Consider the following 12,897-nt stretch of genomic DNA (forward strand, 5'->3'; position numbering starts at 1 on the left):
TTATATGCACTTTTATATAATTAAGTATTAATTTTTTTTTTCTATATTTTATTTTTTTATTTATATTAAATAGTGAGGAAAACAACAATGAATAACGAAACTAAAAATTAAAAAAAAAATACATACAATTTATAATTAATTAAAATTAATACCAAAAAAAAAAAAAATTACATATTACAATTACAATTATATTTAAACTAAAATAAAATTTGTAAAATTTATTGAAAAAAACAAGGAAAACAATTTATATTTTTTTTTATACTATTTAAATTATATTATTATTTTTTTAATAATTTTTTTTGTTTAATATTAACTTATTTTTATGTTTTCATATCGATTACAAATGTTTTATACAATAGGTGTGTAAAATAAGACATAAACTATTCAAATAATTTGTTTTTTTTTTATTTAAAATTAAAATAATTATTTTATTAAATTTGTAAAATATTTATTTTTTTTTTTATGTACATATTTATTTATTTATTTATTGCATAGTTTAATATTTAATTTTAAATTAATGTACATAAATTTGTGTTGATTTAATAAATTTTTTAATAATTGTATTTTCAATTTATTTTATTGTTATTTTTTTAATTTTGTGATGAAATAATATTAAATTTTTTTTTTTAAATAATTCCAATTAATTTTTAAAAAATATAAATAATATATAAGTGTACATTTTTTTTTTGTGGAAAAAAAAAAAGAAAAAAATGTTATTAATATTGAAAATTTTTAATAAAATAATTTTTGTTGTTTTTTGTCATAATATAAATATTACAGATTATTTTTGTATGGTTTGTTTTAAAAGTGACCTAAAGTCCATCTCTTCTATTTCCAAAGAAATAATATTCTCAATAATTGAAGCTGAAATTAATATTTTGCTGAATAGGATATACCATTTGGTTATAGGATATTTACTTGATTACTTTAAACTTCAAACGGGGCAATATTTCAATTTTATTTGAAGTGGACCCCAGATCACTTTCAAAATAAACCATCTAAAAAAAATTTTTTTTTTTTTTTTGAATAAAGAAAAATCTTAAAACAAAAATATTTAATTAATTATTTTTTTTTTTTTTTGAAAATTTTACAATTTAGTTTTTCAATTAATTTTTCTATTATTTAAATGAATTATTTTTGAGTTTTAATTATATCAAAACATTTTTATAAAAATTTTAACAATACATTTATTTTTTAATAAAATTATAAATATTTCGATTGCATTAAAAAAATAAATAATAATATATTACAATTTCTTGTTTTATTTTTTTTTTTATTTTATTTTTTTCGAGAATATGGTATGCTTATAGTTCAAATTTATTGCAATTCACAATTAATTTAATAAAAAAAATATTAGAAGAACCGTAAGACAATTTTATTTAAAAATAGAAAAAAAAAATATATTAACATTTTTTTAACTCATGTAAGTAATACAGTGACTGACGACTATCTAAAAAATTTAAAACTATGGAAATGAAATAAAACTTTAAATTAAGTTTAAATCAAATTGATATATTACAAATATATATATATATATATATATATATATATATATATATATATATATACATATAGAAATTGTACACATTAATTTATTTATTTATTTATTATTTATTTCAAATTGTTCATTTCAATATATTTAGAATAAAAGAAATTTTTGATTTAAATTAAATTATTTATTACCAATTACTACTCGTATAGAATAATAGAAGTAATAAAAATTATATTTAAAATTTTCATTTAAAAAAATATTCAAAATCTTAAAATTTATGAATAATACAATATTTATTTAAAATTAAGGGTCATATTTTTTATAAATCATTAATAAATAAAAAAAAATTAATTTTTAAATTCAAATAATAAATTTTTGCAAAATTATAAAAAAGTATTTAAGAAATATTTTCATTATCAAAATTATTTATTCAATTGTACGTTTACAAAACTGAGACAAACAAAAGGATTGATTTAATTGGGTGTAATCGATAATGTAAAATACACGTTGAAATCTTTTGCATCTTAATCAATATTGCAATTAACAAAAGCATTATAACAACTTCAATGATCAAATTAATGTTATCAACAGGATATTTACATTTATACCGTAACTGATAGTGCAAAACAAAAAACAAATGTCACGTAATTAATAATGTTAATTAAAAAATTTTTTTTTTTGTATTTTTATAATTTTAATTTTATCTAATTAGTTCTAGAAATATTCAAAACAAAAATTATTTCTGGTTAAGGCAGTTGTCGAAAGTTGATATACAAAATAATTTTTAGAATAAATTATTGATTGCAGGTTGTTGGTGACACTCAGATGCAATAATTGTTATCGACTGACATTTGATAATATCGATTACACTATTGAAAATTAACAAATGACAAATAATTAAATAAATAAATAAACAAATATATATATATATATATATATATATATATATTATATATGTATATATATATGCATATTATGTACATATAATGTATATAAACGAGAATTTATTTTATATTGCTGTGTTTTGTCTAAAAATTTTTAAATTGAAATTTTTTAATTTTTTTCTATTTCCTCTAATTTTAAGCTTTTTTTATTTGTTTTTCTTTTCAAATTTATTTTGCAACTGTTTTGTTAAATTTTTTTTTTGTCTGTTTTGTCTTTTATTTAAAATTTTCATATATTTTGTTAAGAATTTCAGTTTTAAATAACATTTTTTGTTTTTGTTTTTGTCTAAAAATTGATTTTTTTTTCTAAAACTATTTTTTAAATTTTTTTTTTTTGTATTTTTTTTTTTCTTTATGATTTATTAATTTTTTTTGTTTTTTTCTTTTTCAATTTATTGTTATGTTGTGTTGAATTGTAAAATTGATCGTGTTGAGCTGACCGTAATGTTTGATAGTACAGTGGTGAAATTTTTATTTATTTTATTTATTTTTTATTTATTAAATTTATATAACATTTATTTCTATATTTTTTTTGTATCATATACTTTTAGTTTTGAATAATTTTTGTTTTTTTTTTTTTTTAAAGTTGTAAATTATTTTTTATTTCTGAAACGATAGAAAATAAAAGTTGCTATTGTTAGTAAATTTTTTTTTAAAGAAATAAATTGGTGAAGCAAAAACTTTTATTTAAATAAAATAAATTAAAAGAAAAAGAAGGAAAAAGCAGAAAATTAAACCTAAATTAACAAAATTTAAATATCTATTTTTTATTAAAAATTCATTAGAGAAAAAAAAAATACTAGGATATCGAAAAGCGTAAATAGCATATTGCTTAAAAGCCTGAAAACTCATCAAAACTAATGTGGAATTGGAGGCTAAGGGCTTATGGGAATAAATCTGAAATTTAGATAAGTTGATATATGTATCTTGGTTGTCTAAAAATACTGAACTTTTTAGTATTGTTTTTGAGATAAATTGGTTTTTCTTTCTTTTTGGAAAATTCATAGAGAATTCTTGGATTGTTTTAAGCTCGAATTGTTGGCTTTAATTTCTTTAATAATTTAAATTGCTCCGTTTTGAATGCTGAATTAAATTGGTTTAAAAAAGAAAGAAGGAAGAATATGCAAAAAAAAAAACATTTCGTTTTACAAATGCAACAATCAAATGAACTAAGTAGCACAAAAAAAACTAGGAGCAAAAAAAAAATCTAAATTGATTTTGGTTTTTGAAAAATAAAGCAATCTAAATTGTAAATGACATAAGAGTTTATAACTTTATTATTAGATTTTCTAATTATTTTAGTACACGACTAAGTAAGCAATAAAATAGTTTAGTTATTTCATTTTTAAAAGTGTCAGTAAAAAATATGTTAGTAATTAAATTGTATTTTTTTTATTTTAAAGGTCAACCAAACCTATTCAAAATGAATTGATTTTTTAAAAAGGTGTTTTAAAAGTCACCAACCCTGTTCAATATAAATTTAGTTATTAAAAATTACATGTCTTAAATCGTTAAATTTTTACGAGTTTTCTCATTTTTTTATGATTTAATGAATTTTTAATGTTTAAGAACAAATTTTTTTTATAATTTTAAACTATATACCTATAATATAATAATATTTATTAAATGTAAAAAATTTAAAGCATTAAACTTAAAACGCCGTTTAAAAAGTAGTAAAAATACAAAAATGATTTATTTAAAAAAATGAGAGAATTACAATAACGATGAAATTAAAATAATATTTTGTAATCAAATTTAAACAATGTTTGTGCACATTAAACAAAAAATAGAATTATCATTTTTACAATATTAGAAATAAATTGGATTAAATTTTTTTTCTATTTTGATTAATAACTAAGTTTAGAGGTTATAAGGCCTTGAAATTTTATTAAATGTTACATATGGCTTAAAATAATGATAATGATAGCGTATATTACTTTAAAAACACAAAATAAACCAAATTATAAAGGGCCAAATACAACATTAAAATTCTAAGAATTTAACAAAAATATTAACAGAATTATTTTAATTATAAAGTTAACATAAATTTAAACATAAAATTGACAAAATAATTAAGAAGTAAATATTAATAATTTTTAATATAATAAATTGGAAGAAACCATCACCTTTTATTCTTTTTTTTCGTATTACAAACTGACCTACCGCATTACTCTATCCATAAGCGTATTTATTCGTGTTTCTGAAAATCCAGGAACTAATTTATGTATAATTTCTTTTATTAATAGATCGCTAATTCCAGGACTGGCTCTTTCAGCTAACTCAAAAGCAGTTTTTAATTCAACTACATCCACAGGACTTGAATTAGATGAATAATAGTATTTACGTTTAAGCTGCAATCAAAATAAAAATAAAAAGTAATTAATATTTGAAATAATTTTATTAATTTTTAAAAATTTTGGTGTATATAAATTTAGAAAATTACCTCCGACAGAATTGGAAAAATAAAATTATTGAGGCACGGACTATTTGTCTGAGCAATTCGATTGGAAGCATCTTTGCTACTCGGTGATAATTGATTACCATAATTATGTGATGACATTGAGTTACCACTTGAAGAGTTTCCATTATGGCTAGATGTCGCTGTCACTGATGATGTTGGAGACATCGATGATCTATTCGCAGACGATGATGACGCAATTGTTGGCGATTGTGGAGATTGCACTATTTGTGTTTGATGATGCTCTTTATCACGTCTTAATAAACTTGAACGTTTTTCTTCTGATAATTCAGTATTTCTAAGGTCCAAGTGAGTAAACTACAAATTAAATTATTTTCAATTAGGTTATTAAGTTGGGTTTTAATAATAATTTTTAAATTACATCTTTTGATGTTCTATTGTCTCTTGTCTCCTTTTCCCGTTCTCTATCATCTTGATGTAAGTCTCTTTGCTGCTCTAATAATAATTCCTTATCTCTATCTTTATCACGTAATATTTGTTCCTTTCGACTTAAAGAGTTATTGTCCAATACAACGGAAGTGCTACTACCCGATGATGATATTATTTGCGAAGGCATCTCTTTATGAGTTGGAGATTGTGGACTACCAACTAATGTATTACTGGATGGTGATTTTTCAAGTTGCCCACTACTTGTTGATAATTTATAATGATTTAAATTAGTATCTCTACCATGAGAAGGCTGTTGCTGTTGCTGCTGCTGTTGTTGTTGCTGCTGTTGTTGTCCTATATTAGGATTATTAATACCAGGTTGAATTATACTAGTTGAACCATTTTGATGTTGAATTTGTGGTTGTTTTGTATTCGTTGAACAGAATATTTCCGAATGATGATCAAGAACTGATGCAGCTGTTGATTTATTATTTGTAAAATTATTATAATGCATTCCTTTAACGGTCATTATCCATGGTTCATCCATATCACTATCTGGTTTAGATTCCTCTCTTTAAATACATTCAAAATAAAAAAAATTATCATAATGGAAAAAGCAAAAATTTTCTACATTTTATATAAATATTATCTAAACTTACGAGTCAGAATTTTCGGATTCGGTTTCACTTTCTTCACCTCTTTGTAATTTCCATTTCTTATATCGATCAATTAAATCAATTAAATAAGAATTCTTCTTTGCTTTTTTAATAAATGGAAATTTTAATAGTTCTTTAGCTGTCGGTCTCTAAAATTGTAAATAAAAAATTCAAATACAAAATTTAAAATACAACAAAAAATTTAAAACGTTTACATTTTCGGGATCTTTATTTAGGCACGCTTCAACAAAATCCTTAAATGGTTTCGTATAATTTCCAGTCAATTGAGGTGGATTATTTTTCGGTATTAAGAATAGTACACGCATCGGATGTAATTCTGAATTTGGTGGTTCACCTTTGGCTAATTCAATTGCCGTTATACCTAATGACCATATATCAGCTTTTGAATCATACATTGATTGTTTTATGACTTCTGGTGCCATCCAAAATGGAGTACCAACAAATGTGTTACGTTTTGAAGTTGTATTAGTGAGTTGGCCAGCAACACCAAAATCGGCTAATTTAACATCACCCATTTCACTTAAAAGTACATTCGCCGCTTTAATATCTCGATGTAATTTACGTTCTGAATGTAAATAATCTAAACCTTTTAAAACTTCACGTAATATTATGGCGATATGCATTTCTTCAAATGAACCTGCTTTCATAAGATCTAAAGCTGAACCACCACCCAAATATTCCATAATAATCCAAAGTTTTGTTCCCTATAAAAGCAAATAAAAAATTTTGTTTTGAATTGTATATATAATAAAAATGATTGTAAAATAAAAACTATTGGAAATATTTTTACATTATGCTTAGGTGAGATAAATTTAATCTTCTGTTGAAATTGAAATAATGCCTGAAACAATCATATAAAAATTGGTCTCACAGTTTAAATTTTAATTCAGAATCGGATTTTTTTTACCGGGGAATCATTAGAAATGCTAACGTAATTTAGATCTTTCCTACTTTTTATTATGCAATATCGTATCACATAAGATACCAAATAGTTTCCGTAATTTATAATCTGACAATGAAATGAAATATTTCAAGTAATTGCATTCGAAGAGAAATAATATTTATCTAAAAGTGAGAGAACGTCAAACATTCTCGGTGAAGCGCTCTAATCGGCAAATATATTAAAAAGAGAAAATTCAAAAAATAAATATTAGAGAATTTATGTGACACGTGTGAACTTTTACTCTTCAAAATTTACGTGAAATTGTCTACTTTTTTTTCAATTTAACTCATGTCAATAAAAATCGTATGTGGATCCATTAAAAATACAATTGTTTTCAAAAATTTCTACATTATATCCTTCACATTTCTATCTTTTTTTTAAAGGTTAATAACGTTTATTATTATTTTTACATTATTTTAACCTTGACCAAAACACTATTAAATATATAAATTCTTAGAACAAGGTTGTACGACTTATAAATATGAATGTATGTATATGTAATTGTGTAAATATACTGAAGAAGAAAAATATCATTATTTATTCGCAATATAATTTTTCAAAGGAAAAACACAAATATTAAACGTTCTTTGAGAATTAGAAGGACAAAAGAAAATATGAATAGAAAATTTTTCATTTTTTAAAGAATGAGTTTTGCTTTTTCTGGATTTCATTTAAATGCAAATAGACATATCCCTTACATGTCGAATGCTGTTGAAACATAGACAATTTTATGTATAAATAAGTATTTAAATAAAAATAAAAGAAATAAATTAAAATCAATCACTTTCATGTGGTTTTCCATGACAATCGAATATATTATAAAAGTTTGTTGTTCGAAGAAACGGTTGTCGGTATTTTGTAAAACAAATTTTACGATATTACGACAAAGTTAAAATATTAATTTCTTAAGATTTATATTTTTTTTTTGTTCTTAGTTATTGCTAAATAATATCATTGCATATTTATGAAGGTCGAAGAAAGCATTATTATTTATTATAACATATTAATATGGAATAAACAACAGTCTGGGTTTATGAGCAAATATTTTTTTATTTATAAATAAATTTTAGTGAGTAATCAATGATATTCTTTAATGATTGATGATCAGAAGTTAAACATATACAATATAGAAGCATACGTGGGAAGAGAGATACGAGTATACGTTAGAAGAGAGGCATACGTGGAAAGAGAGGCATACATGGAAATAGAAGCCTACGTTAGAAGAGAATACGTGGAAAGAGAGGTATACGTGGAAAAAAGGCATACGTGGGAAGAGAGGCATATTATAGACGCATAATATAGTGCGTATTGCAAATTTGGGTGTTCGACTGTATTTATGGAGATAGAATTAAAAACAAATTTTAAAATAATTATGGAAAATACAAAATATTTTTAAAATGATTTTTAATTACATAAAGAAATTATCATTCAAATATTTTCATAAATTTTTTCAAATTCTCTATACCTAATTAAAGAGATAATTAGTAATTTTAATAACACTATCATCATTATCCATCAACATCATTTTGTACAGAAAATTTTCTGTTTTCGTTTTAATGAATTTTTTTTTTGATTTCAGCTGTTACATGTTAACTTTTGCCATTCAAAATAAATAGTTTTCATTTACATGTATTTATGTAAATATATTGTGTATATGAATGTCTACAAAATACTGTACATATGTTGTTGTATATGTAATTTTGCTTTAAATAGAATTATAAATGTTCATAACAAAAAGAAAATCAATAACAGATGTTTACATTTAGTTATTACTTATATAGACATTTTAGTTATAGAAAATTTAAAAGTTAGAGAATATTGAAAAGTTTTTATGAAAATTTTTATTTGTTTTTAGTTTAATATTAGTAGACTTATGACAATTTTAAATTGGAAATGTCATTTAAAGAAGTAAACGTTAAAAGACCATGATACACGTCTTTCAACGTTTACAGCATTTTTCTTAATGACCGTAAATTTCAAATTAGTATTGAAAATCTGACATAATTTTGACATTTTGTCAAAAAAATTCCTGAAATTGATTACATATTTTATTTATTTTATGCATGTGCTGATCTCATGAGTGATTAAGTTTATTAAAGACACATTTATCAATGAAACTCTACCAATATATAAAAACACCGATAAATAATTTAAGCTTTTAACGACATCTGTTTTGCAAGAAATCATGACGAATTCTTCACCAAATTCTTAAATTTGTATAATACGAGTACACTGAATCCAATGTTGTACTGAATAAAATTTTGTAATTAAAAACTTATAATGTATATGCAAATCGACGAATAAAAAAAATTTTAGCAAAAATATTATTATAACATTTTCCAAAAAAAAAAAAATTATTTTGATTTTTTTTAAAGCGCCTACGAAACGTCGTATTTCACAAAACATCACTGTCAACAAAAATATCATAAAAGTAAATGAATTTCTTCTAACTTTGTTAGTTAGTGGCGTGAATTATGAAAAATCCATTTTCGTGTTAAAAATTGAAATAATAAATGGACTTAGAAAATGGACAACATGGGCCGGGAAAAACAAAAAAATGAAGCAGGATGAGTGTAAATTTTTCATAAAGCAAAAAGGAAAAACTATTTGCGTCAATATGAAAATTATTGTGTCGGGAAATGGAGGAGGAAAGAATTGAAAATATTTTTTTTAAAAATATACGACGGACTTTTTTCTCTTGTACACCTTTTTGTTTCCAGCAGTATTAAGTAAAATTAATATTTTTTATTAATTTTTAAATTTTCACTAATACAAATTAATTTGAGGAATGGTAATCAACTTGTTGAATTAAAAGTTGTATAAAAAACAAAGTTTTTAAATTAAAATTTCCAAAATTTTGAAAAAATTTTAAATAATTTTAATTATATTTTAAAAATCAATAAAAAATTTATTAAAATCTTAAATCGGAGCATGTACAATGAATCTGATATTTCTCCGACGGGCTAGTTCAAATGAGGAGCGGAAAAGAAGAGATCCGGCAGTACTAGAATGAGCTCAAGTGTACTCTTCGAGAGTCCACGTTAACTAACCTAACCTAATAAAAATCGGGGCATTGTTTTTCAACATCGCGTTGACGTGATGTTTGATGGTGCTTGACTTTGCTAAATGCTCAAATATTATGTTACATATACATATTTTATATGTATAATTTACAATTTAAATTATTAAATTTTTAATATGAAAAATCTTAATATTTCCAAAATCAATCATACTGTTAATTTGCATATTATGGTAATTGTAATTATAATAAGGCTATTTATGGCATATTATTCTTCTTCAGTTTTATTTTAATATAATTGAAACGAGTGTCTTTTATTATCTTATGTAATCAATAATGTTATAAGAGATAAAAATAACTTCTTCAAAATATAATTAAATGCCCCTTAATTATACAAATTCTCTATGTTATATGCCTGATATTTTGTCAGTTGAATATATTGATTTTCTATATACTTACTACACGAGTAAGAAATATCTATTAAACTATTATACCTTAAGAAAAGTTGAATGAATCATACATGTGAACACAATGTTAATATGTAGATATAGCTATGTAAGAGTATTTAATTTAAGGATAAAGAAAAAATTCATTCACATTGAATAGCAATTAGATTTTTACTTTATCGTTTGTTTTCTGCAACGCTCACATAACTCAAAATTTCTACATTTGGGAAAATCGACTTTTCAAAGTTAATATGTTTTCCATGTATATGAGATAACATTAAGATTAAGTATATAATGGTAAAAGCAAAATATATAGAATGCATACTTTAAAATAGCTTGGAAAAAGAAAGTAGAATAGAACAGAAATAAATTCTTTTTTTTTATATTTTAATGCGATTAAAGTATAAATACTGCAGAATACAGCAATTTAATGGAAATTCTTTCAATTAGTATGTTACTAAACTGGTATATGTTATAATGTACTAGTTGTTACAAGATATCTCAATCTTAATGGCACCGAAAACTTTGACTTTATAGAAAATAAGCGCTCTCTTTTTTTTTTGGAAATTGAATTAAAATTTCAATTAGCTGTCATTAGTTCTTAATATATGAGAATTTAGAAAATTTAATTTAATGAAAAATTTGCGTATATATTGTGTATTATGTAGTAGGATCGAAATGTGGTATCAAATTTTCTTTGTTAGTATAGACGAATTTAAAAATGGTGAAACACCAATTGGTTTCCATATTTTTCGCGAAATTTTGAAATATTTTTTATATATTATTAAATAAGAAAAGATTTTCAGACTAAAATAATTTCCAAATTCTTCACTTAAGGAAAACTTACTTTCAAGTAGGATCCATAATACTTTGTAACATATGGTGAATCACATTGTGATAATACCATAATTTCTTGTTGTATATCTTCAATTTCATCTTCAGCTTCTTCTAAATCAATTATTTTAATAGCAACAACCTTAAAAAAATAAATTTTTTTTTTCTAATATTTTCCATTTACGTTTTAATGATTAAATTAAAATTACCTGTTGCGTTCTATTATCGATTCCTTTAAATACCTCACCAAAGGATCCTTTACCTATTCGCTCCTGTTTTGTAAAAATCAGCTCAGGATCCACTTTCTGTAATAGACAAAAAAAAAAGGATTATTAATAAAATATTCTTCATTTTACGTCAAAAGTTTATAATTAAAAATTTATATTGACAAAAGTCCACCTAGTGAGTAGAATTTAAAATAAAATCAATACAATTTTAAGAATATGAACCGTGGTGAAAAATTTTTCATGTAATTATGAAACTGACGCACATAACCTTTTTTTTTCTTTCATTTTTTTTAAATAATTAATAATTAGGTAATAATTATTTTAATATATTAGTATTTAATTTAATTATTAATTTGTCAGTTTTCATGAAATTTTTTAATGGTTTTTGTAAGGGTTTTTATTATACTTGTAAACCTTTTTTGAGGAAAAGGAAAAAAAATCCAAATTGGTCTACCAAAATTTTAAATTTCACAAATTTTTTTTTTTTATTATAATTTTTACCTGCTTTGAACGAAATGGGTAGGTGTATAAAATAATTTCCATTATTCGTAGAATTTTTTTTTGAAATATTTTTTTGTCCTTATTTTTAAGGTTGGAAGTTAGAGGATATAAAATGTTTCCTTTAACACTAAAATTTGGGTAAAGAAAAATTTTTGACATGTCAAAGTTTTTGATAAGTTTATCGTAATAAAATCATGGAGACGAATTCAATTACAAAATGTAGATACACAAATTCCAATGCAGTTCATTGTTCCAAATATTTGGATTTTGGACATTAAGTATGCAGTTATAGTTTTCTGTTTTTCATTCAAATTATTGATTAATTACTTTTCAATCATATTCATAATTGACAAGATTGATTATTAAAATTGTTTATAATCACAAATGCTTGTCTTAGATTAATTTTGCAAAGTATATTTGAAGTAAATAATTATAAAATATCAATAACAAGAAAATTAAATATTAAGTACAAGCAAAATATTGAACATTTTAAACGTGAATTCAAAAGCATCACATTTATTTATACATATACAAATACATATTTAAATATATTATATTTATGTGCATATACAGTTTTTATTATTTTTATGTTTTTATTTTAATTATGTGAACTTTTCATGATCCCTCTATCTTTGACAAACCAATAAGTCTATTAGAATTCAATAACTAAAAAAACAAGTATGGAAAATATAAAAATATTAAAAAAATGCTAAGTGCTTTTATTATATATTAATATGTATAAAAATTTAGACTATTGCAATCATTTATTTCGCAAAGAATTAACATAAATAGCTTTAAATACAGTAGAATTTTTAAAAATATTTAACCATTACGAATAATTTAGTGTGAATAATTTAGTGTAAATTAACAAAACGTCAAATTACATAAAATTTATCTGAATTTTAAATCAAATAACTGTTATAGAGGAAAAAAAATTTTCAATATCGATCCAGGCCCAACCAACCA

General features: G+C 22.3%; 1 protein-coding gene across 3 annotated transcripts in view; it reads right to left on the bottom strand.

Moving 5' to 3' along the window:
* Positions 1–2,415: 2,415 nt before the first annotated feature.
* The window catches only part of LOC129616151 (germinal center kinase 1), a 69,114-nt gene continuing 58,632 nt past the window's right edge, over positions 2,416–12,897 (bottom strand). For 2 of the 3 annotated variants that reach the window (XM_055531643.1, XM_055531638.1), the window contains exons 3-10: positions 11,413–11,508; positions 11,217–11,345; positions 6,156–6,665; positions 5,944–6,089; positions 5,277–5,856; positions 4,880–5,212; positions 4,600–4,787; positions 2,416–3,042 (exon numbers count right to left, since the gene is read on the bottom strand). In XM_055531643.1, coding sequence (XP_055387618.1) covers positions 3,030–3,042; positions 4,600–4,787; positions 4,880–5,212; positions 5,277–5,856; positions 5,944–6,089; positions 6,156–6,665; positions 11,217–11,345; positions 11,413–11,508 — 1,995 coding nt within the window. In that variant the 3' untranslated portion in view covers positions 2,416–3,029. Of the gene's footprint in view, positions 3,043–4,562; positions 4,788–4,879; positions 5,213–5,276; positions 5,857–5,943; positions 6,090–6,155; positions 6,666–11,216; positions 11,346–11,412; positions 11,509–12,897 lie in introns of those variants that run through there. The other variant, XM_055531649.1, reaches the window with a different exon arrangement.

This window comes from Condylostylus longicornis, unplaced genomic scaffold, assembly GCF_029603195.1.
Source record: "Condylostylus longicornis isolate FDR11 unplaced genomic scaffold, ASM2960319v2 ptg000005l, whole genome shotgun sequence".
Classification (NCBI taxonomy): domain Eukaryota; kingdom Metazoa; phylum Arthropoda; class Insecta; order Diptera; family Dolichopodidae; genus Condylostylus; species Condylostylus longicornis.